This window comes from Tetrao urogallus (assembly GCF_951394365.1).
Source record: "Tetrao urogallus genome assembly, chromosome: 1".
NCBI classification, from domain to species: domain Eukaryota; kingdom Metazoa; phylum Chordata; class Aves; order Galliformes; family Phasianidae; genus Tetrao; species Tetrao urogallus.
Genome location: NC_136813.1, coordinates 49,934,667 through 49,961,059, shown reverse-complemented (window position 1 = coordinate 49,961,059; position 26,393 = coordinate 49,934,667). Strand labels below are relative to the sequence as shown.

The 26,393-nt window shown below is 44.1% G+C and overlaps 1 protein-coding gene across 3 annotated transcripts in view; it reads right to left on the bottom strand.

Moving 5' to 3' along the window:
• Positions 1–26,393, bottom strand: part of CLDN10 (claudin 10) — a gene marked incomplete at both ends in the record, with an annotated part of 62,100 nt that overhangs the window by 8,691 nt on the left and 27,016 nt on the right. For 2 of the 3 annotated variants that reach the window (XM_079535549.1, XM_079535550.1), the window contains one exon: positions 4,359–4,578. The exons of the other annotated variant lie outside the window; for it this stretch is intronic. In XM_079535549.1, the coding sequence (XP_079391675.1) occupies positions 4,359–4,578 (220 nt within the window). Of the gene's footprint in view, positions 1–4,358; positions 4,579–26,393 lie in introns of those variants that run through there. 3 annotated transcript variants of the gene reach the window in all.

The following is a 26,393-nucleotide window of genomic DNA, read 5'->3' as shown; positions in this document are numbered from 1 at the left end:
TCTTCTCCTTCTCCACTCAGCACTGAAGAGTCTCCAGCCCTGAGTCAGGAACCATAACAAGTGTCTCTCTGAGTAGGTCCCTCTTGTATCCCTAAACCTGTAATCAAAAATCTCATACATCATCCTATGGCATTCAAAGGAGATGCTTTCACCTGAAATACTACTGAATGGAAAAGAGAAGCACCACAACATCCTGCAGTATAGGGATTCTGACAAGATTTGAGACAAATCCAGCTGAAGAATTACAGACTGAAGATATACGAAACCACATCTAAAGATTACCATCTGCCTTGAGCACCTCTCACAGGTCCTATGTAAGATATTTTACTTTTTCATTGGGATCTGCAAGAAATTAATAAGTAGAGCACATCTTTTGATGTTCACTGGACTGTACAACCAGTTTATAAAACTTGTCATTTCTAAGGCATAATTCACCTAATTCTAACAGAGCTATATCTACAATAGATCATATTAATTACACGTAATTTTTTTCTGCAAGCTTTGTAAAGTGAGCCTAAGGGTGACTCACAGCTATTTGGTGGTTATCTAATACCAGGTGAGATGACTACCACTGCTAAGTAAACTGTTTCCTCAACAGTGAAATAAAATTGCACTCCCAAACAGCTCGCTTCAAATTCCAGCAATAATTAAAACTTCTTCTGTGTCAAATTCTGTAACTTTACTCCTTTGTTTTTTTTCCCCCTCAGGCAAAACCCAAAAGATGTCAGTAGGTAAAGAGTGTTGGTAAGACTTCAAAATGTGGCTCTCTCAGTTTATAAAGGCACAGGTCTGAAGACCGTGCCCTTGCTTTGCTAATTTTTACTACAGTAGGCATGGAAAAATTTGTCTTTATTACTTTTCCATACAACATATTTCTCGTAGCACCTGGGTGAAGCAGGAGATGCAAACAGGTGAGGTAACTATTATTTTTGACAGGTCCAATTTATTGACACCGTTAGTAGTTAATTGACGCATTAAGGTGCTGAACCATGAACACATCCACCCAGAGGTCCTCTAAACCTTTATTTATGCCTGAGCCTCCGAGGAGAAGCAATAAATATTCACCCCAACCAAAATAACCAGCATATGCTAGGAACGACATGGTTGAAATTCAGTTGTTACTGAAGGTCAATACACAGCTTTAAAATAGGTAGAGGGGGTGAGACAGCGAGAAATGATTAACTCACTCAACAGAAATCATTTTCAACTATAATTGCATGAGCTGGAGCACGGCTCAGCTCTGCTGAATGAATAACCTTCCTCACTAAATATTTCACCAAATTCTGCAGGCCAAGTGAAGTGGGACTTGTTTCAGCTCACCACAGCAATTATCCAACTGCCACACATTTTTAAAACCAAATAACTGAAATGGTCATAATCTACGCCAAAAACATAGAAGAGTAGAAGGCTTTGTTGCTTCTACCAAGCTGACTGTGGCAACAGCATGCATAAAAGGGTGAAATCAATCTCAGGATCAAACTCAGCCCAACTGCTCGGACCTAGGATAAAACAGGCCACTTACAGCTGTGAATGTAACTGCACCTTTTCTTTGCTTCCTGGAAAGCAAGAACCAAGGTTCATCATGCAGAGAGTGGGAATCTTCTACTACCAAAGATTGTCTCCTTCCCAAAAATGTGCTATGCATACTTTCATCAGCATCTCCAGGAAGCTGGTACCTTGTCATGTACGCACTGACCACCCAAACAAAGCTCTGAAGCAACGAGAAGCCATATGTTTGAAACAGACAAGTAGACAAACATGTATTACTCATAAAGTCATGTTTAGCAGCATTCCAAGAGAAACCTATTTCAAGTATTTTTTTCAAACAAATGTGTTTTGTCTTGCATTCAAATTAATCTTGTTGGGCTATCATCTTTCTTGCCTCACCACTCTCATGCTTGCCTCTCATGCTCTCAAAGAGCTATGAGGAATTCACACATTCATATTGTATGATTCTCACAAAAACATCTGCATACTGTTACGGGGGGTTGCCACTTTCACAATGAATACCCGCAGCAGCACCTTGCAGTCTGCATCATGTGAAGTAGCAGTGGTTACCTTACAGATACAGCTCAGGTTCCTTCTAAAAGTACACACCCATTGCCTTTGTATGTTTTTCTAAGCTCCAATACCTTCTTTTATATCATAAGTAAATTTTTGTTCAGCTGTGTTCTTTCTAAAGGTCACTGGATACACTGCTGAGAACACGGTAACGGATACAGCATTAGGAGGCGGTTTCACTACCAAGTTTCTGTCTACGACCAGCAAAAGCAAACCCAAAATGATTTGAAGTCCTGCAAGAACACTTACGCTCACATACAAAACATGGGGTCTGTAATAAGGGGCCAGCCCTTAACAGTGGTTGGCCAGGTTTACTATACAAGAATGCATGAAGGTGGAAAGGAACACAGGTAATTTTCTCCAGCGGCCAGTGGCGCAGTGCGATGGCCCCAAAGCCTGAGTGCTGCCCTGCTGCCATGTCACTGCCAGGAATTTGCACTCCATGATGCACATCAGAAACTGGGAACAGGGAGTGACCCCTGGCTACTCCTAACCCAAGCTACAACACTTTCTGAAGAAGGCAACCCTTTTCCTGCACCCCACAGGAGTGTCCAAGCATCTCTCCAGTCCTGCCCCACCACTTCAAGGAATGGAGCATGCTCTATAGGGTTTGCTGCTTCTGCTCACCAAGAACTGCTCTCTTGGGACAGAATGGGCACCAGATCTGTCCTTTTTTGCTTTCCCTGGGTCCACCATCTGAGGTTGAGCTGCCACACTGCAACACCAGGGAAGGGTGAGGGTGAGAAGGTATGCGGGTTCACAGCAGAGTCCGTTGCTGTGAGAAGCAGAGCTGGGGCCAGGCAATAGCCCAGAGGCAGCTCTGACTGCAGCAAGACCCTCAGCTGGCCTACCGTGTGCTGGGGGTCACACTGCTGTATGTGCATCCCACGCCTCCTTTACTGTGCCTGCACACCAGTATCTTGGCCTCACTTGAAGACACGGATCAAGGACACTGAAGCCAAACTATCAAACAGCCTCTGTCATGAGGATGGGATGAGCCCTGTCCAGATGTGGATTCAGATGCTCTGCCAGATGCACGCCTGCACAGACAACTGCCTCAGACACTCATTTCTTGGAGAACTGGGACATGTCACCCAGAACACAATGTTTTCTAGGTCTGAACTGGGTTTGTGGGGAGTAAAAGGGGCTTCACTGTTTTCTTTTTTTCCTGTTTGGGGTGGGTGGGGGGGTGAGGATTTTAAACATTCCCACATACTTTGTTTGCAACTTTGCCTCTCTCGTTCTAAAACCAGATCCACCCACTGCAAACCAAGCAGCTGAACAACGGATGCCACGGGTCCAACACTCAGCGGTGATCATGCAGTGCTCCCTCACAGAGCACAGCTCCTCACCAAAGCCTGGAAAACACTGGTTCCTACACCAAGCCCCTGAGTGGTGCCACTGTTCCACTCCACTGTGGGATCAGCAAAGCCCTCTGCCACCATGGGGCTGGGGCAGACGGGTTCTGGGTGCAATACTCCTCCATCCACAGGCAGCATCTGAAGCACAGATGCCTGAAGGCTGCCTGCACCCTGACCTCTTGCACGTCCTGAGATTCAAGGTTTTCTGATACTGGGACTCATTTGCTTAATGGCAGCATTAATCCCTGCTGTAGCAGCATCAGTGTCCCACTAGCAGATGTTTCCTCAATGAACTTTCCCAAGAAGTGGGCCAGCCCTGGACCCTGCGCAGGGAGTGCCCTGGAGGCAGAACCGTGTTTGTTGTTGTTGTTGTTTTTTTTTGGAATATCAAAGCCACGGGCAGGCTATATAGTTTATTCCTTTATGACCATAGAAACTTGGAAAAGGTGCCATTATTTTAAAAACCTCTCCTCCCTTTATTGACAGCCACTCCTGAGGCTATAAACCAGGGCCGGCCGCACTTTCACTCTTTCTCCCGAAGCTATCATATTAACTGGCGGCAAGTTGCTCGCTGTGCGGGCTGCAGCGTTCGGTTCCCCGCAGCGATCGGCCATATCCCCCCCCAGCGGGCACGGAGCGCAGCACCCACCCGCCTCATCCCTCGGCTCCAGGCGCTGCAGCTCCGAGCTCTGCTCCGGGAAAGCCCAACGCCGCCGTCCGCCCATCGAGCGGCCACATCCCAGTTAAGAAGAACCGAGCAAAGCAGCGCAACACACCGCTATAACCCCATGCCCGCATCACCCCGAGCGCTGCGCCCCGACGCGGTCCCGGGACGCTCCCCGCTCGCCCCAACGCGCGATCGCGGTGCAGGCACGGACTGCGGTGCAGGGGCCGGGGGAGCCGGGGGAGCCGGGGCGGAAGGCGGAGGGTTCTGACCGTCGAGAGCCAGCATGGACGGGAAATCCTTGCAGTTGGAAACGCCGGTGGAGTCGGTCACGCAGGTCTTCCAGAGGTTGGCCCAAAAGGTGGCGGTGGTGATGACCGTGCCGTCTATGGAAGACACCTTCCAGTAGTCGGTGGGCAGCGTGGAGGACACCAGCACCCAGCCGGAGATGGTGAGCAGAAAGGCGACGATCTCCGCCGACGTGCTCGCCATCGGGCCCGGCGGCAGCAGCGGGCGGCGAACGAGCGGCGCGGGGCCGCGGAGCGGAGGGTGAGGCGGGGCTTGAGGGGCGGCGACCAATCGGCGCCGGCTGCGCCGGGAAGCCGCGCCCCCTCCCTCGCCCCACCCCGCCCCGCCCAAGTCCCCTCCGCTTACACCGAGCGGCGGGGGTCCGCGCGTCCGAGCGCTTCGCTGCCCCTTGGGCCGGCCGTGCGCCGTGCCGGCCCTGCGGAACGCCCCTCACCGACTGCAGGAAGGGGTTCTCAGCCCTCTGCCACCCGCGCGCAGGTGGCAGCGCTGCTCGGGCTCGGCGTCGTGTTGCAATGCCAGCGGTGAGCGGCGGCTGTACCGAGCCCTGCCGCAGCCCGCGGGGCGAAACCATCTGCCCGGCCCTCCTCTGGTCAGGAGCTGTTTGCTTTCCACATCAGTAGTGTATTTGCTATTGATGTGGAAAGTACACTGCCGGTCTTTACTTTCCGCCTGTTTGTTTCAAAACTATTGTTACATTTTCTGAAGCTTTTTGCCAGACAGGCAATCACTGGAGGATAAGAAGCCACATTTACATCATTCTACGGTGATGAATGCTGTTTGATTTTGCCATGTGGAAACAAACCTGGATATGAGTACCTTATTGCTGTATGGCCATTCACGACGGGGGGAGGGTGGGGGAAGGAGAGAAAAGAAAGGAAAAACCCAGCGAGGGCTGGGCGTACCCTTAGGCACCCGTCAGGGCCCAGTGGCAGCAGGCTGCTGTCAGCCTGTTCATAGAATCACTGAGGTTGGAAAAGACCTCTGAGGTCATCTAGCCCAACAGTCAGCCCATCCCCATCGACCCACTGACCACATCCCTCAGTGCCACATCCACACGGTTCCTGAACACCTCCAAGGACTGTGACTCTACCACTGCCCTGTCCTGGGCAGCCCATTTCAGTGCATCACCTCTCTTTTGGAGAAGATTTTTTCCCTACTACCCAACATGAGCCTTCCCTGGCATAACTGGAGGACATTTTCTCTTGTCCTGTCAGTTACCTGGGGGAAGAGGCTGACCCTCACTTCACCACAACCTCCATTCAGGTCATTGTAGAGAGCAATGAGTTCTCCCTTGAGCCTCCTCTTCTCCAGACTAATCAATCCCAGTTCCCTCAGTTGCTCCTCATAAGATTTGTGCTCCAGCCCCCTCACAGTTTCACTGCCCTTCTCTGGACACTCTCCAGAGCCTCAATGTCCTTCTTGTAGTGAGGGGCTCAAAACTGAACTGTTGGTGCCCAGCAGGTTGAGCCGGGCTCTGCAGGACACTGCTGTGGTGTCAGCTGTGCCCAGCACTCAGAAAAAAAGTGCTCCTGGGTCAAGGAAGAGGGTATGGCTCTAGACCAAAGTCTCATCTATGTGTCAGCATGATTTATTTGTTGGAGGGCAGGGCAGCAGACACAACATTTAAAAGTTGTTTATTTTATTTCCCCCTCATAGCACTTTGAGGTCTTGGTGATGGGAAGAAAGTCAGAGATTCAATCCCAAATCTGGGTAATTGCATGCTCCTGGTGTGAGAAGCTCACCTGTACATTTGTTGGTAGTGCTGCTTGGGTCAGTGTCAGGTGTTGGATCCAAGATCTGCTGCCTGGGCGGCTTTTGGCCAAGGCCCTGGCAAGATTTCCAGTGTGCTGCTAGATTGAAAGCAGGAGGGCAGACTGAGCATGCTTACTAATACCTCTAGGGCCAAATCTGAGCCCTGGGAGGAAGAGAAGGAGGAAGAGGATCTTTCCATCAAGCACAGGGAACAGATTCCCTGCTGTGACCTTCAGCAATCACTTCTGCTGTCCCAGGCTCTCTACTTTGGACAGAGCTGGGCTTTGGCTGTGATATACAGTACAAATCCATGTCTCCTGGACCAGTATCCATCTACCTCCACTGACCACAGAGGAAGCCTGGGCAGGTGGCTGAGGACAGGTGATATTAATTCCACCTTCAACCTACTCACTGCTTGTGACCAAAGACCTACCAAGCAGGCCTAATTTGTAAGCCCATTCGCCTGTACCCTTTTTTACCCAGAGAAATATAAAGTGTCTTTGGTGTACGCGAGAGTCTCAGTTTAGCTCCAGAGAAAGCCTCCTGTTCTTTTCTAGCCTGACACTGCTGCTCCTGAAATACCTCTGGAGATGTTTGCGTCATTTGTTTGATCATTGCTGTCTTTCTCACCCAAAATCAGAGCGAAATGTTAAGCTTCTAATCTCACCTCTGGTGGTGCAAACCCAAAAAGACATCATGCACAACTGAGTGTTTACTCAGATGAAGGTTAGCAGAAGCTGCAATAGATACTCTTCCCCCGTGGCATGTTCTTTGCACTGGCAAGTATCTGTAGGGATTAGCTGTTGGAAAACACTCATCTGTGAGGTTGTGTTTGTCCCCATGCTACATCAGCTTCTCTCTCCTGTGCAACAACAAGGTCTTCAGTCATGATCTTAACTCCAGGGTCTTCAACTTCAGGAAATCATGGCCTCTTTTCTCCCAGCTGCTGTTCTAGGAGCATGATGGGCACATAAATACTGGCCTGTATTTCCCCTCAGACTCCACCTCTGCCTTCTTGCCATCATCCTTCACACTGTCTTAGTTACCTTCAAGCTGTGTGGTAGAGTGAAAGGCGTAGCCATTGCTTGGTTTCTTCTTACCATGTTTTGGGACCAGCTATGACTCAGGGATATTTTTGAATTCTACAGGTCACTGGGTGTCAGATGCCTGCTCATGTCTGTATGCGAATTGAGCAGATCACCGCATTAATGCAGTTTTATGCTAAGTCGTTTGAGTGAGCGTGTGTTTATTGCCTCAGTCCTGGAAAGAGAGGTGCTTGAAACTTCTTGTAAGAAAGCTGTCCCTTGGGGTTCATTTGTTCTGTTACAAGTCTCACTGGTCTGGGACATAAAAACGGCATTTTAAAAGACTGATTAGTAAGCTTTAGTAAATGTATACTGCACATGTTTTTAAAATCAGAATGGTGTATTCAACAGTTATGTAGTATTCAACAGTTGAATTTTTATAACATATAAAAGCTTATTGTATTACTATGTACAGAAGTGTCCTTCAGGATAGTTTTCTTAACGAGTCTGAAATACAGGATATTATTTTAGCTTCTGCAGGATCAAAATCACGGGCAATCATTATTGCCTCATAAATTAAACACTGAGTGACAACACCTTTTGTTCTGTGGCCAGGATAAGCAGACTGGGGTCATCATGCCTTTGTGCCGGAGTAATTTTTCTTGTAATTTTACCATACGCAGGTTGGGCAACTTGAGGCTGTTTCCTGGCTCTGCTGTGTTATGAATTTCAGGGTGCCTAGAGCACCTGTTCAAAAGAAAAAACAACAACTTTATTTTTCTAAGGCTGAAGGACGACTTCCTTGTTTGCCAGGGTTTTCCTGAGAAACTGAATGTTGAAGAGGTAATGCAAACTTGCAGGGAATAGTATGACTTGAGTACCAAGCCAAGGTCAGGTGTGCTGCCAGTGGGAATGCACCTCAGCTTGGCATTAGCAGTGGAGGAGGTCAGAATGGCTACAGATGGGAAGACTTGCAGTCTTCTGAATTGTAGAGCACAAAAGTGCTGCCTAAAATAAGAACAACTAAATCTTCTCCAAATGCAGAGTAGACAAAGCAATATTTCTTGTTTCCCTGTTCCGTATCAACTAAAAGAGTCCATCAGAGTGGGAACATCAGTTAATAATCACCAGTCCTTGCTTATGTTGGGTCACCACCATTGTTTTTGTAAAGCTATCAGAAATTAAATTAAATTACTACCTGTCTTCTGTAAACCATCAGGACAAGAATGATTGTAAGTTACATGGTTCATATATGCAACCAAAAGTAAGAACTTCATAGGAAATGACAACCCAACACATTTTAAAGGAGTGAAAAATTGCATTCCATGAGTCAATAAACTTTCCTCTCTCCCATTCTGTGCAGTGTGTTTGGACATTAGAGACTTTGTTTCTTGACACCAAGATTAATGCAGTATTCTTTTCTTTCAGCTTTGCTTAATTTTGCTGAAAAAAATCTTGTGTTGTTCCCTGAAAGTTTGTAATACAATGCTTTTAAAAATAGATATAACCTGTTTAACAAACTGAGCAGGAAACTTGAAGAAATGCATCCCCTACTTCACTTGAGGTGCATTCCACCTGGCAAACAGCACAGCTGCAGCTCTCAGCAGTTCAGAAGCTGTCTCCACACACAATGAAGTTTTGCCAAATGCACGTAGATCACAGTGTAAACTGGGGGAAACTTTCTGATTTCATCTCGTAGAATCATAGAATCATTTGAGTTAGAACAACCATTAAAAGTCATTTACTCCAGTCCCCCTGCACTGACCTGTACAACGGCGATTAGAATGGATTTGCCAAATAAAGACCTCTGTATTCTAGAGAAACTTAGAAGATTTTATGTCCTTCCAAAGCAGCCTGTTTCCTGAAGCGATCCTTGCAGCAAGCTGGAAAGATGAAGAGGCTGAGTCCAGCCTTATATCGTGGCGTTCCCTCAGTGGGAACACTTTGCAGCTCAGCTTGAGCTCTGCCCTTGTACACCATGGCTGGTCTGTGCCCTTTTGTGAGCAATTGGCAGAGCAGGACGTGAGCAGTCCGTCATCTTTCACAGGTACCCACCCGGATGGCTCCAAAAATACACATGACTTCTCAAAACAAGAGTGTTTGTGTTTTCAGACGGGGTTGGACTAGGTGACCTTCAGAAGTCCCTTCCAACACAAATTACTCTATTACCTACAATTCTGTGGCCTCACCGAAGCAACAAGTTTAACAAGGGGATCCACATTTGACTTATTTTAGTTGTTTTGAGCCTTTAGTGGTGCCCAGCTATCACACTTCCCAAGTCTTACGGGGGACACCACACGATATGTGGGAACAGCGAGACCCATAACCGCATGCAGATGGCACACCAAGTGAGCAGAGGCACTGCTTCGTACCCTGAAAAGCTTCAGAGTATGCTTGAACCCTTTAATTTTTGGCAAGGCAGTGTTCTCTGAGAGGAACCTGACCACATCCCTCTGCACACGCATGCACGCTCACAAATGAATCTATATTTAAAGCCTTTTTTTTTCTCCTCACACCTCGTTATTGTCAGCTTTCCTTTGGTTCCTTCAGATTTCAGATCTCTCCTATTCATCGGGGAATTGCTGCTGTGACTGCAGGCAGCCCCTCTTCTCAGTGCTTCTGTCAAGTCCAGTCTGTCTATCACTTATTTCAATGCCTACGCTAGTTCAGAAAAGAAGTCAGACCAGCAGGATCAAAAGAAGCAGTATCACCGATAGATTAAATGCACATTAATTTGAACCTCTGTTTATCAATATTTTAAAGGCTGTATTGATCTATAAAAAGCCACATGATTTCCTTATTCCCTTTGTTTCAGAGCTGCTTGAGCGTGTTGTTTTAAGTCAACTTTTAACTCCACTTTGTCACCATGACCTTCTTTGATCCCGGCCAGTTTGCTCTCAGATTAAGTCACGCTACAGAAGCTGCTCTGCTCCAGGTTGTGGTTTTTGTGCTATTGGTTAAACGAAACTATTCACAGCCACTGGCAGGGATGACTGGTGGCTAGCAAACAGTGGGGCCAGTGACAGCAAACCACAACACCATCCTGGTGACACAGCCCTTTTCTGAGTAAACAAGGGGCCACTATGGGAATCGGGGCAAGGAGCTGGAGCTGAGGGAGGGGAAAAGTTCCTTGCAGGTAGAGAAGCTGGTGAGAACTTATGAGCAGACCCTCGCCTCCATGTTGGAAGCAGGGGAAGCTCTGTGCTGAGACTTGCTAGAGCTGGGTACAAAGACCGCAGTGTAAGTTATCACCCTGCTGCTGTCCTGTGCCTTGCTTCTGCCTCCTCCTTTGCCATGCCCTGCTGCTGTCACATCACGTGCTGCCATCTCCTCCACTGCTACCTCCAGTTGCTATCATCCCCCTTTAACTGAAGCATGTGCTTATCAGCTTTGTCTGTTCTGTTTTTGTTGTGTTCTTTTTTTTTATTATTATTATTATTATTTTATGAAAACCCATTCGGTTATAAAATCAATTCACTTGTGATTATTTTAACTAGTTAATAAAGCCTTAGGTCTTCAATCACATCCAGTAGGGCCATCTTTTTTAAAAGCTGGATTTGTTGACTTGAGTGAAAAGCGTTGACCAAATAAATGGGAATTCTCTGGGTAGGGAGCACGTGTACAGGTTGTGTGCAGCAAGGGGTCTTCCTCCATGCTGTGTGGTGCTCCCAGTAGCTCTTGGGAAGATGCCTAGCACTCCTTCATGTGTCTACTGCATGCAGTAAACGAAGCAGTTATGTTATTTCAGAGAAAGTTTGTTTGGACTTATTTTTGCGGGATCATGTTCCAAGCCATTTTCCAAGAACAGTACACAATGTACTCTGCCTGTTTTGTTAATGCTTTCGTGCTTCCAAGGTGAAGATATTTTCTTTTATTATATTACCATCGTCCTCCCTTTCCATTGCCCTCGTAAAGAAATAAACCTTTTTGCACTGATAATGTATATGATAGAAGATTTGCACTGTGTTTTTCTGTTTTTCACTTTCTTCAGGTGTCTTTTATCAGCCAACTCCTTATTTGAGTGGATCATTTACGTGTTTGTTCTAGCTTTCTAGTTCATTTCAACTGTGAGTCAGGTGAAATCTCTCCTTTTGAGAGATTTAGCATTAAAATTAGTCTTATTTTTTCTTGTCAAAAGTGCACTTCAACATTTAGAAAGAGAGATATTTTTCAATAGTTTTGACTTAAGTCCAGCCTCTAAGGGAAGTTTGCAGCACTAAGGGACTTCCCATGTATATGGTCTTTTTTCTGATTTTGATGGTCTTTTTTTGAATTTAAGTATTGCCCTGCACTTTCTTATTCCAGCTGTAAACTGGGAGAAAATGGGATAATTGAACAGTCTGCATACTTTGTGTCAGCTCTGCAAAAATTCAGTTTCTTTCTTTGTTCCAGTGTCTGGTATTCTCATCTTATGTGTTATGCATATGTTTGAAACAGAAAATCTTCCAACAGCAAATTCATTGAGTTCAGAAGACAACAGTGCTTACTGCAGTGACTGTTTGTTGTTGTTGGTTTTTCTCTTTTTCTTTTTCATTTCTTTTTTTTCTTTCCTATGGGATAGTTGACAAAAATGACTTTTTTTTTGACTGAGGATTAAGGGCTTATTTGGAAAGATGGCCCAAAGCATTTTTTATGTCATAGTTCTGGGAAGTACGGGAAAAACCTGATCCTATAAAAGATGGAGAGTACATAATCTGGCACACAAAAGCTAGAGGTTTGCTGCATCCGTTAACAAACTTGACATACGTGTTACAGTACAGATAGAGGAAGTATTTGTGTTATTGCTTAACATACTGCTAATGCAAAACACTGCATTTCTGTATGAAATACAAAAACAAAACCGTGTATGAAATTCATCACACAGTCACAACTCCCACTTTCCTCCAGCTTACACGGCCCCATCAAATGCAGATTGTCCTTAGAGATAGGCAGGTTGGTGGAAAACATTTCAGTGACCAGGAAGGAAACCAACACAGCGGGCATAAGCATAGGCGTGAGCATATGGGTGCCTGTGTGCAGGCTGGTGAGTGAGGGTGCACACTGAAGCCTCATGAAGCTGCCATCTCGTGCCAGCCATTGTGCTCTTCAGGAACCTTCCAGTGACATGTCACACGCCCCAGGCTGTCACAATATTGATTTCTGGGATCACTTGTTTGAACATGTTTCAATTTTCTTTCCATCCCACAGATCCCAGCCTGGGATCCCTGTGATTGCTGTAAGTCCTTATGCTGCCTGTGCTTAGCAGCAGTTTTTACCCATGCTTGTCACAACTGTTTGTCAGCCCATCCAGGGCTAGGCACACCTCCTCCTTGCTGAGGTTTTGTAAGCACAACCCGAGGCTCCCGTCTGCTCCCCTGCCTAATGCTCTCTGCACAGTCAGATAGCAGCTCTGGTTGAAGCCACCACTTCTGGGAGACATCGGCCAGAAGTTGTAGACATTACACCCCACATCTACACAAAGTGGTCAGAGAGGCAAAAGAAATGTCTTCTAAGCACCAAGTTCAAAGCGTAGCATGGAAAAGCTATGCTCGCAACAAAGGGAAAGCGGAACCCTGCCCGGGCCTCACTCCCAGGGCTGCACCAGGAGCACAAGCCAAGCAGCCTTCCCTTGCCCGTGCCACCAGCCATTGCCCTGGTCTCGGGCAGCCCTGCCAGGCCTCTCACATAAATGTACACGTTGAGTTATGGTGGTAGCAGCTCAGGCATTTTGAGCCCTCACCCTCTGCCCCTCTCACGTCTCCAAGGGACGCACCACCGCTCGTGCAAGCAGAAACTGCTCCGTTTGCCCAGTGAAACTCCTGGGCGCTGGTGCGTTTCCTGGATTTTCACAGGGATCAGCGGCATCCTTGGACTCTTTTCTTGTGGCTGCTGGTCATTTTTCCCTGTTATGGTTGAGTGATTAACCTGTTACCTCCAACTGTCAGCCACGGTATGCCAGAAAAGACAGAAAAGTTAAAGATTTGCTTAGACTTTAAGGGCTATATGATGCCCCAGGGGTGCTCAGACCCTGGGGATGGAGTGGCAGCCACTCTGTGGAAGGGAAACAGCGAGAGGAAAAGCTGCAGAAACTTCTCTCCACAGCTGCAAGCTCTCTGGGTTTGGGTCATGTATTCAAAGGCCAAAACAGGACAGTTTCAGCCATCTGTAACAGCACGAGGAAAAGGCAGAGGCATACGATGGGGAATTAGTAGCTGCTGCAAGGACAGTCATTGGTTTGTATAAACAGAGCCCCATCCATATATTCAGTGAGGGATCTACCGCTTGGTCAGTGCAGTATGGTCAGATGTAAAGAAAAGCCCAGTACAGCTCATGCTGCAAGCCTAGTCCTCCAACAAGGCCTGTAGAACTAAGGTTCTTCATTTCCAAGGAGGGACTGCAAGGGATCACTTCATTGTTTGTCCCTGAAGTCAAGCTCTCTTCCCTGCAATGCTCCCTGCGCACCATTGTGTGCTGCCTTGCGAGAAGGCCTCTGCCAAGTTTTCTCAGGCGTGCAGAAATCATTCCCTTCTCATTTTTAAAGTGCCGTGGTTAATTTCTAATGAGATGTGCCTTTGAACTTCTGAACTTTAAACTTACTGGAGGAAGCCGTCAGAAGTAGATCAAAACCTGTAGCGTTACTTTGAGCAATGATTCATGCCACATACGCATGATGCTGAGATATTAGCTCAGGTCCTTTATATGACACGTGCATCGTTGAATATATTAAATAGAACAGAAGAAAATAGAATTGTTCAGTTGAAAGGGACCTTCAAAGAACATCTAGTCCAACTGCAATGTATGTTAATGTATATGAGTAAATACAATAAAGTAATTAGGCTAGGATGCGTGTCCCTGAGAGAAGAATTTGCCCTGTAGGTTACCATACAGACTGAAATACAAATCACTGATCTTTACCAATGAAAAACACATTATGGAAAAAAACACACATATACTCTCACATTCGTGCATCTGTATATACTGGAAGAATGATACACTTTGTTATATTCCTGACCTCTATCTAGTATCTCAGCATCACGGGGAGAGATCAGTCTTCTCAAAACTGCTATTTCCTTGGTATAAGATCCAAATTACTGTCTAGCAATAAAGACAATTCATTAAATATCGAGAGAAAGAAAGATTTAGGATAAGACTTGGAGATAGAGCAACCCAGCCTCACACTTTTTTACTTTTTACAGAAAGCCACAACTAGGGACAAAAAATAGCACTTGATCATAGGGTTTCTCTTTACTCAATTTCCTCTGCCTTAGATATCCCTACATACTGCTACATACCACCTCTGTATCCTTAGGATTTTTTATTGCTAGCAGTGTATTGGCTATGTAATAATTACGGCAATTCGTTAGTCTTATCGGGAATTACCTAGATTCACTTGCAAAACAGAGAGGTACTTCCTTCATAGTTACACCTTAAAAGCTCTGACCGAAAAATGCCCATCAAGACATACATTTCTTTAATTTTTGCTTTTTGCATTTTTCCGCCCTCCCCTCTCCTCCCCCCCCATTATTTATGTTCTTATTGCTAAGAATTTGCACTAATGTGCTAAACGTTTTAGCAAAAATTTCCTAAATCAGCTATTTGTGAATTGTGGGTCACTGCTTTCATCATCGCCACTCAAACAACAGGTTATAGAAAGGTTTGACATTCTGACTTGATTTGTTTGTGCAGTAGCCCAGATTTCTGTAATGGGGAAGTAAGCTCCTTGAGAAATCTCTGTTTTGAATAATGCTGTAGCAGTCCTGAACTGATAGGTGTTTTTGAGGTTTTTTTCCATTTGGTTACCAGCACTTTATGTTGATTGAACTAATTTTTTTTTTTTTTTTTTTAATGGTAGCAGTCACACCTGGCTAGATAAGATATCTGAAACCCTTCCTGATACTTAGATGGGCAATAAGGATGGTGTTTAGCATTTCTGTGGGCATGTTCTATACAGTATTTTTCAATTAGAGTCCCATAAATGTCAATGACTTTACCTCTACTGCCCCAACAGGTCTGTAAGCTTCAGAGTACCCAGAGCTTTGACAGTATACTGGTACAATTACTCTCCCATTGTGCATGATTTGGGGGTAACTTGCACTATCAGTAGAGCTTGCCAGATTTTGGATGAAGTTGCTAACTTATGTAAATTTATTGTAGTCCTACATTGTCTCATATCTTCCTTCTGAACAGTCGGCTTGCACAATTATTTCTGCACTGTGCATCCGGTGATTTATAGCCTTATTTGAAAGATTTTTCTCATGACTAACTCACTGAATAGTTCACGTCCAAAACCAACTGACAATGGTTCTTTCTCCACTCTGAGCCTGAATCCTGGTGGGCTTTATTACGATTTTTGAAGGATAAACACTGTAACAGGTAAGTAAGTGAGGGATTTAGTTTGTTAACGTGCTAGTAATATTTTAATCATGGAATCATAGAATCACCAAGGTTGGAAAAGACCTAAAAGATCATCCAGTCCAACCGTTCACCTATTGCCAATAGCTCCCACTAAACCATGTCCCTCATCACAACATCCAGCCTTTCCTTGAACACCCCCAGGCTCGGTGACTCCACCACCTCCCTAGGCAGTCCATTCCAGTGCCTGACCACCCTTTCTGAAAAGTAATACTTCCTCATGTCCAGCCTGAATCTCCCCTGCCATAGCTTGAAGCCATTCCCTCTGGTCCTATCACTAATGACACGAGAGAAGAGGCCGACCCCCAGCTCACTACAAGCTCCCTTCAGGAAGTTATAGAGAGCAATGAGGTCTCCCCTGAGCCTCCTCTTCTCCAGGCTGAACGTTCCCAGCTCCTTCAGCCTCTCCTCATATGGCCTGTGTTCCAGACCCCTCACCAGCTTTGTTGCCCTCCTTTGAACACGTGCCAGGGCCTCAATATCTTTCTTGCAGTGAGGGGCCCAAAACTAATGGTAATGTAAAGGAACTGTGAATGTGTTTTCTTCAGCTGCCTTTTCCTGCTACCCATTTAATTGAGAATCTCTACACTGTGGTAGTAAGGGTTGACTTTAGCATCCTTCATGAATTTCTCTTAGCCTTATTTTTCTCTTAGCTTTATTTTTCTTGTTTCTTAAACTCAGACAATGCTACTAAAGAATTATTAGCTATCCTGTTTGCTCAGAGCAGTTGGTTACGTTAAAATGAGTTTGTGTCCAGGAAGCAATGTTCAGATGGGAAAACCCAGAGAAATGCAAAACATTCCCTGCCTTTGTAGGCTGAGACAGAAGGAGGGCACTCTGTGGAACCTCCCCACTTGGCTGAGTGATGGCTAGAAACATGATGCTTTCTTCACACCTGTGTATGCAGACACTTTCACAGAAGCGTTTTTGTGCTATGACTGCTGTGTCTACGCTTAAGGGGCAGAGGTACATCTTCCAGCTGAAAGCAATTCTTTGTGAATACATAAATAACAGAATTCCCGTGTTTGAGGTTTGTATCATCTCTAGTGGCACAGATACAATCTATACAGCCTATATGTCTCTAAAATGAGTCATTATTTTGAATGATGATCTGTGCTTTTTCATTTTTGCGTGAACAGTTCTGGGGAAGGCTCAACAGGGCTTTCTTCAAGTTTTCAACTCCTACTCATGATCTGCTGATCTGTGGAGTTTGAGGAACGCTGGTAAAAGCTAAGTGAAGTAGTAACAGGGATTGATGATACATAAATAAATGGAGCTATTAACCTGTGCAGGCTTAAGTAGCAGTGTGTGCTAACCACAGTAACACTCCTCTTCCCTTGCCAGTGGGTTTCATCGAAACTTCCTCAGCACCTCTGCGAGGCACTGCTCATCTCAGTCACTACTGCAGCATTGATAATAGTCTCACAATTGGTGTAATCAGAACTTCCAGTAAGTTCGCTTACATTTACAGTGAATATGATGCAATATGATAATTGATTCAGATTATTGATGTTTGGCAACAAGGACAGTTAGGATAAACTCATCCCAGGCTTTCACTGCAGAGCATGACTTGACGAACACAAGAGGAGGGATTCTCTTGGACTTAGACATCACAAATGTCATTCCTCACATCTGGCCTTTATCTACCTTGTCTCTTTTTGCAGAGCAGGAAAGGAAATCAATGCAATACGTAAAACAGGTCAGCTAAATCCTACCCAACATGCGTACACTTGGTTTTTGGCATCTAGTGTTAAGTGTCCATACATTAGGTGTAGGTGTCCGGGCCCCACAGGATTAATGGAACTCCAGGCAGTATACTCCAAGGAAGCTGGAGAGCTACTCAGCTGAACAGAGTGAAATGGGATGAGCTGCGTGCCTGAAGTACCTGTTTCTTTTTACTGACTCTAAAGGGAACCAGGACTGATTGATTCATACATAGTCATCTATATTATAAATACCTTGGGGTAGGAGTTTTTCTATGTTGAATTTCGAATCTCATATTTATCACTGTGAATACAGTCTGAAAAGCTTTTGGGATACACAAATGCAGGCTGGCAGGCTACACATTCTTCTGTATTGCCTAGTATGAATTTTGCGCCCTCTCCTGGTGAAAATCCATGACAAATTGATGTAATTAAAAAATAATGGAAGAAAAAAGAAGGAAAAAAAAAACCTCTGTAGCATTAAGATCTCTTTTCATTTTCCTAGAACAGACTAAGGACAATGAATAGCTTACTAGGTACTGTTCCTTGAATTCATCTCACTTAAAGTCCTGGAAAATAAGGCTACTGAATTGGGAATTTATCTGTTGATGAGGTTAATCAAATTGTGATCTCTGTGAAATATGACTTTGAAGTGAAAATGTCAAATCATAGGAAATTAAAGATAAATATACATAAAATAAAGTCTTTTGGTATGTGCTGACCTGGTGATACAGAGAAGAAAATGACCTGACAAGTCCAAATATGATCTCAACTAAGACAGTTGTGTAGTAAAATCACTCAGTTTCTACAGCATTGAGATTTATGCAGCTCTGAGTAATCAGATCCCATGTGCAGTCACAGAAAAAGCAAACAGAAATTATTCCACTTGTAAGAAGAAATGGCACTTCTCAGGGCTACATCACACATCCCATCTTCCTGAACAAGCTGAAATGTGGCAAACAGATAATGCGAGCAGAAGAAATGGTTGGATCTTGAAACAGTTATAATTTCAGCTATAAATCAGAGAGACTGCCATAGGAATTGAAGGTGAAAAAGTGAGAAAGCAGAAGAAAAGCTTCTATGGTCATAGGAGACAGAAAGGTGTGGCACACTGGAATATGCTGCAGCTGGGTCAGAAAACATAGACGTAAAAAGGAAGAGCAAGGCCTGAGAAAGAGCTCCTCAGAACTTACATTCTGGAAGAGGATGCAGCAAAAGGAGACGCATGGTCATTCTGTAAGCAAGACTTACTCTCCATTCTGTAGGGCTTTTAATATGGATCCTTGAGGAATCCACAGCACATGAACCACGGTTTCCCATTTGAGCTGCCTGTCTAAGCCATCTACTCATTTTGGATTGGATCTGTCTCTCTGAACTTAGATGTCTGAAGTTTAAGTTCTTAGCCTAAGCCACCAACTCTAAACACCCCATCTAGTCACCAGAGAAGGACAGGTGCTTCCAAAAGACCATCTACCTCATCGATCTCATGTGGCCTGCCCTCTGGGGATGTCTGTCTGTATTCACTCATTGCAGAAAAGTGGTTGCCTTAGACACACCTTTTGGACTGCTAAAATTAGTGAAGTCAGTTCCATCTCCCAGCCGGTACGTAGATCAGGGCTGATGTAGCTGAAATGAAGAACTGCTTGTGCTCCTTTGGAAGAGCAGCTTTCAGCCAACTGGGTTGGCTTGTACGCATGAGGGAGGGCACAGCACCAAATTATGGTGGGAAAGAGGCACCATAGTGCAGCCAACTTGAACACAGTGAAAATGTCACATTGGGAAAGGGGAAGGAATACACCTTTGTTCATTGTCCTCCCAGAAGCTGCTGGCATTTATATGATTTGCTGTCTGTGTGTGCTGGCTGCCCAATCATTCAGCTTCAAAGCATCTTTCTTTACCCAAGCAGGCAGCAGGTGGAGGCCGTGGGAAGCACGGCCACCCTCCCAGCAGGAACCTCCCTGTTCTGCCTTTTGGGGCGAAGGAACAAGGATGCTACATTTGCTCCACATCTGCTCCTAGAGGAAAAGGTTGTGTCTGATCAGTACCTTGGGAAATGTAACATTTGCGTTTATGTGTTATTTATGGTGAGGTGAAATTTCACACTGTGTTGCAAGCCATGTGGAATGTGTTTACATTGGCATTTCCTCTGCTTCTGCCTTCAGCTGAATTACTGCCATCTATTCAAATATCTATTCATGTAGATCTTGTTCATCGAGTCATTTACTACTTGTGAGGGGAAAACATGGCAGGTGCTGCTGCTCAGGCCTCTAGTTCTGGCTTCTGGAGATTCACAGGTGGAGAGGGATGGAAGTGCAGGAGAGTTTCACCACTTAGCACTTGCAGAACTGGGGACAGATTAATAGATACCTTGTTTTTAATAGACTGCTCCATTTTTTTGTGTGGAATGACAGGATTTTTGTCAGAGCTTTTGAGACAAGCCTATTCTGTGCTAAGTGATCTTTAAGGAAATGTCTGCTTTGCTTCTCTGCTCTCTGGTATTTATTGGGGTAGCAGGGAAGCTCCAGTGTGAGTGGTTTTGTCTCCAAAATAATGCTTTTTCCCAATAAGTTCTACTGCTTCAACCACTGCTGTATGAGTGGGCCTGGATTTTTACCAAGCTCTCATGATGCTCATCAGCTCAATTATCTGATGGACTTGTGCATGAATTTGTTGACACTTTGTGGCATCTCAGTGCAGGAGAGAACTGCTTTCCACCTGCTTCATTTCATACCTCGAGTCTCTGGCAATCTTTTTACCCTTCTCTCATTAGTTTTGTTTTTCTTGTGTATTTACTTTTACATTTCACAGCCCTGGGGTCAAGAACATTCATTTCCCCTGTGGCTTGTTCAACTTTTACCCATCTGTTTTTTTCTCTTTCAGATACCTCAGCTGTATCTGTGTTGCACTGAAGATTTTCAGATGTTAAAAGCAAATTATATTTCCTTTGTAATAGTGCACCTTATATTTCAAGGAAAATTATTTTCTACTCTTGAGAAATCGTCGCTCTCAGCTGCACTGTAACTGTAAAATGACTGCAAGAGTTTTTTGTATGTGGTGAATCATTCACATTTTGATCATTGAATCATAGAACCACAAAATGGGCTGGGTTGAAAAGGACCACAATGATCATCCAGTTTCAATCCCCTGCTATGTGCAGGGTCACCAACCAGCAGACCAGGCTGCCCAGAGCCACATCCAGCCTGGCCTTGAATGCCTCCAGGGATGGGGATCCACAGCCTCCTTGGGCAACCTGTTCCAGTGCGTCACCACCCTCTGTGTGAAAAACTTCCTCCTAATATCTAACCTAAACCTCCCCTGTCCTCCCCTGTCTCTCAGTTTAAAGCCATTTCCCCTTGTCCTGTTAGGGCTGAGAGAGAGGAATACAGAAACAAACACGCTGTTAACATCACGAAATGGCCACCTGCCACCTCTCATGAGAGCTGTCCCATGAAGCTGTCCTTCACTACCCCTTTTAAAGAAAGTTATATTCAAAGCAAAAAATTAATAGCCCTACCCTTCCTGGGCAGGAAATGTCTTTGTTCTGGCAGGGCAAAGTACTGTCTAGGAGAGAGAAGTTCTGTTGCTTTTGTCTTGTCATTATAAAAAGCTGAGCTGACATAGTATTGATCTGCTACATCTGTTTTTTGGGTTTTTTTGGGTTTGTTTTTTTTTCCCAGATAATTTATTTCTCTGATCCTCTGACGGTAAATTTTAAATGTTGATTTTACTATTTGGAGTTGATGACTGAGTTTGTCAGTTGCTTGTCCTCCTAAGCATCAGCATTATTACATTTCAGCCTTTCAGCACAATAGAAAGTAAATCACAGTGGGTGACCATGTCTGTGGTCCTTCTGGGTACACGAAAGCATTTGTTTTATCATCATATATTATTTTTTCCCATCTGAGTCTTGCAATGTTTGGAGAAATTCTTCTACATCTTTTCTCAAAGAATTTTGAATTTATCTTAAAGACAAACTGTTTTCTCATCGACAGATCATTCTTTCAGGTGCTCTAACATCCAACATTTTGCCTGTATAGAGCTTTCCTTAACTTTGTATAGGACTTGGGAGGTAGCAGATGCATACCAGGCTGGACTCAGCCATCTATAAGCGTCTCATGTTTGAACATCCCAGTATTAGTTCATGTAGCTGCTCTTGCTTTCTGCTCAGCCTTTCTAACGGGTGATGTCTATAGTCACCAGAGATAACAAGGCAAAGCAGAGCAACGTATGTGTTAAAAGTCCAGAGTTCAAATTTTGGACAGTATTACAGATTCATCTCCCAAACCTTGGGTACTGCTCTGAGCCACTTCTGTAAGGAACATTTAAAATTTCACTTGAACTCTACATTTTTCTTCAGGTGATGGAAGGTCTTCCCTCTAGTGGGTGGATGGACAGTGTTTGTACCCCTGTGCTACCCAGAGAGCTGAGCTGAAGAAAGGTAGCCCTGACTTTGTAGTGCTTCAACAGTTGTTGGCTGAGACACTTGTGATACTTCAGTTAACAGGGCTAATACCAACTGCTCCTAAGATAATCAAAGTGGGTCTCAGTCAACTTTCTCCTAAAATCTGCCAGATTTTTTGTCTTGAGTGCATGGCACTTTACTTCCTGGAAACTTTCAATAAAATTAGGCCAGGCACCTTCTTTGCATTCCACGGTCCTGAGATGTGAAATATCTGAGAACATAACATAAAGACTTTGCAGTCATTGCTTTCACACTATAGAGATTACATTATTTGAACAATAAGTTAAGGAAGGCACAGAGGTACACAACAGCCATTAAAGACAGCACTCTGTGGCCAACTGTCACTGCCACAAATAGATAACAGACTCACTTTCAAGAGGTGATCATCCTATGGCTGCAGGATGAAATGCTATTAAAGAAACTTGCACTGTTATGTTCTATCTAACACAAGAGCACCTCTCCTATGAATAAAGGTTGAGGGAACTGGGCTTGTTAAGTTGGAGAAGAGCAGGCTTCAGGAAGACCTCACTGTGGCCTTCCAGTACTTGAAGGGAGCACATGAACAGGAAGTTGGACAGTTTACAAGGGTGGATAGTGACAGGACAAGGGAGAATGGTCTTAAACTGAGACAGGGGAGATTTAGGTTAGATATTAGGAGGAAGTTTTTCACACAGAGGGTGGTGACGCACTGGAACAGGTTGCCCAAGGAGGCTGTGGATGCCCCATGCCTGGAGGCATTCAAGGCCAGGCTGGATGTGGCTCTGGGCAGCCTGGTCTGCTGGTTGGCGACCCTGCACATAGCAGGGGGTTGAAACTCAGGGGGTTGGACTCGATGATCTCTGGAGTTCCCTTCCAACCCCTACAATTCTGTGATTCTGTGATTCTGTGAAACTGGATGATCATTGCGGTCCTTTTCAACACAGGCCATTCTATGATTCATTCTATGATAAGATTCAGTGGATAGTTTTTCTTATTGTCTAGGCTCTCTTTCTACACAAAAGAGAGACATTTGAGGGGGAGGACAGCTATCCAAAAAGAGTTGTTTGAGATAGGTTGGGTGAGTTCCCTCTTTCCCTAGAAGGCAGGAAGAGTAGAAATGCATTATTCAATTATTAACATCTCTTTCCTCTATTCTTTGGACATTAGAGGTCTTTCACCTACAGAAGGTAACAGCCTGATACGTCCAATTATACAGCGTATGAAAGAAGGTGGTATCTTTTTCTTAATGTTTGCAGAATTAGTGATTTACCTAATCACTAATAGAGAGAGAGAGGATTAGTTATTTGCACTTTGTGCATATAGACTTGGAGAAGAAATATCTGAAGAACTGATTTTTAGTGACCCTAATGTCTGTTATATACTTTTGAGAACAGTTTTCCTGCAAGCAAGTCACGCTCTGAGCAGTGCTTTCTAATGAATCTAATTACTAACCGCTTTATCTCCTTATTTCACTGCTGTAGGCAGATTTGTGTCTACAGGGATAAAATTTTACTGATTTTACACAACTTCTTTGTATGAACAACTTCTTGCTAGAAGATTTATCTTGCATGCTTTCCCATTTTCACACCACTTAATCTTCCCCATCACTCACCAAAAGAACACAGTATTTTATTTTTTTTTTGTAAATAATACGAAGCAGTGCTCAGGATTTCTCATTTTACTTTATATTGTTCTCTGTTTTCAGAGGCTTGGACACTTCAGATATCTGGACACAGTTCTCGCAGAACTGGTTATGTCTAATGTTTTGTAGCTGTTCCAAAACACATTCAGCAACAGGCAATCTCTCACCTACTTTAATTCCTTATTTCTTATTTATGAATGTTCTGTTGCTTGCATGGGCTGTATATTTTTGGAATGGTCTCAGAAAGTCATAAGCTTATGGAAGCACACTCTTCAACAGCAGCAGTTAAGTGCAAGAGATTGCAGGGCACTCTGCATGAAAAACCAAGATGGATGGTCTTAAGAAACATTGAAGCTAGATTCAGGATCAGCTTGAAGAGCAAAGGAGGTGTACATTCTTAAAAAAATAGAGCACTTCAGAATTTGGATCAAGTTCAAAGTATATTTATCAGTAAGGGGGCTTAATTTTGAATCTGCCTTAAAGAGGGTAAAGGTCTATCTATAGAGAACTTCCTTCACAACACCTTTGTAACTAACTCTTTTGACAGGTTCCTAGTTGCAATGGCTTTGCAAACGAATAAGAATGTTCTTTTGCAGCCTCTTTGAACACTGCATTTCTACACAGCTTTTCTGCATTCCTAAATTCAAATGGAATACAGCCTACATTGGGATGGCTATAGGCACTGCTGCCAAAATTGCAGGATGGCTTATATCTTCTAACTGTCTTTTGTTAAAGAAAATTGTCTGTGACAACATTGTGTATCATTTGTATTGGTTTGGATGTTTTCTAGGACCAAAGTGGTAATCCAAAGTCATAAGTATGAATTTTGGAGGTGTTTCTTTTTTCGGTGTTTTCATATCATGAAACTGAATTTTAAGCTTTTCATATCAGGTATAGCTAGGCATGTGCAAGAGAAGGTGTCACTTACAGGTAATGATTTGTGGAGACTGCTGTTCTCAGAATTACAAACTGGTTTATGTTTGGTCAGATGAGTAGTCACAAAATTACAGAATCACAGAATACTTGAGGTTGGAAGGGACTTGGGTTGGTCATCTGGTCCAGCTTCCCTGCTCAAGCAAGGACATCTACATTTATCTACAAATGAGGTCTTGGAAGAGAACTAACTGACACAGTGTGGGCAACGATGGTGAGGAAAATGAAGGGCTTGCTGAAAAGCTTGAAAAGGCGAGAGCAATTCTTCAGTTTCTACTCAGAACACCTGGAGAACTCGGGACCCAAATTGAGAGCTGCCTGGAGTCACTAGGCTGTATCTGGAGCAAGCTAAAACACTAAGAAAGAGCCCTGTTGCTGCTTCCTTACTGCCTGATTAGGGCAATTACATTGGATAAAACAATTATGGAGCAATTTATGAATCTAAACATTAGTGTATCATGCCATTTTAAATGCCCTAAGGTATCTTCCAGTGCCCTGAATAAAGGGTGTGGGCCTCCTATATCATTTTTGCCAGTCATGTGGAAAATGTCAGATATTTTAAGAGCTTTTAAAATGGCCTGTGCTTAAACATCTCAATTGCTTCCTTTTCTCTAAGTCAAATAAGCCCCACTCTGACACACTCATTCATTCGTTTTACCTCAGGAGAATAATTGCTCTCCACTCCCCACGCAGAAAGGACTGGAGAGAGATATTTAATTTACCTAAAATCCAATCTACCCTCTTTACCTCCCGCTGGAGCTGTCTAAACAGTAATGAATCTGAACATAAATGCAGGCTGATTACATTTATTACTCAGATTACAAGTAAGAAATAATCTTATTTCTCACAGTCTACCCAGTTAACAAACAGGTAAATTTTAATCTCCTTTTATTCTTCCCCGTAATTAATCAGACAAAATTACAACTTGCCAGTGTGCCACTCCTACTTGAGCACCTTTTTATCCACACTGGGAGGCATCCACAATGCCTCAATTAAAAGCCTAGATTTCACAGCTTGGATTTAAATCCAAGCCTCACTATACCAGGGGATGTGCCTCCAACTTTTTTTAAACCAGAATCTTGACATCAAGCTGAAAGACTGGGCAATCTCGTTGATTTTCAGTGAGATGTGTTTTTCTTGGTGAAAGAGATGAAGTCAAAGAGTCCATCCTACATTTTTCCATCCTTGGAGAGACCAAGTTCCTAGACCAACAGGGTTATTCTGGCATCCTTGGAATTTGCCTTACTCGAGCACTAGAAGTAGGAAATGGGGCACCTTAGAGAGCAGTTTCACCTTCTGAGATGAGACATTTCTCATACTCTATTACACCAAAAAGTTCCTTCCAGGATCACATGAAACTGCACTGATATTGCTACTACGCCTGAGAGCTCAAACATCCTCTGAGCAGAAGCTGGGGAATGAAGATAGCCAGATTCAGGTTTCTGTCCAGGACAAGCCAGTTCACCTCTGTGGTTCACTTCACTGTACCAGAGAACCAGTGTGTGTTCACTACACTGTACCAGAAAACATTTAGGGTTGAGACTTTATTTTAGATAAACTTACTGTGAAAAGCACTGCTAGCTGATAAAATCTATTGCTTTACTTAAATCTTGTTTCTTTGTCTCTTAAGACAAAATAATAACCTTTAAAATATTTATTCCTCCACTTCGTAGAGCTCAAACACTTCTCCAGATAAGGAAAAGACCTGAGCATTGTTTTTAAATGAAAGACTTGATTGATGTTACGGGAAACAGAATAATTCGTTGAATGGCCTTTAGAGGGAAGCAGATACAAAGAATCCATGGAGAGAGAGGAAAATATTTTGCATGAACAGACTGCGAGATCTTGCTGCACAAAACCAGAAACTGAGACACTGTGCTTGTTGTCTCCAACTCTGTGTAGTTCTGGTTCAAATTTGAACATCCTCCACGTTATCCTTAGGTGAGAGCTCTAGTCACAGCAAGGGAAACCAGGCTTAAGAATGTAGCTCAATTTGCTTGTGTAAGGAGACCTTGCTGCTGAGATTTACTACTATTCCTTCAGCATTCTCACTTGACAGTAGGATTAGATTTAAGATTCGGTGATGACTGAGAACCACAGGAGCACAGAGG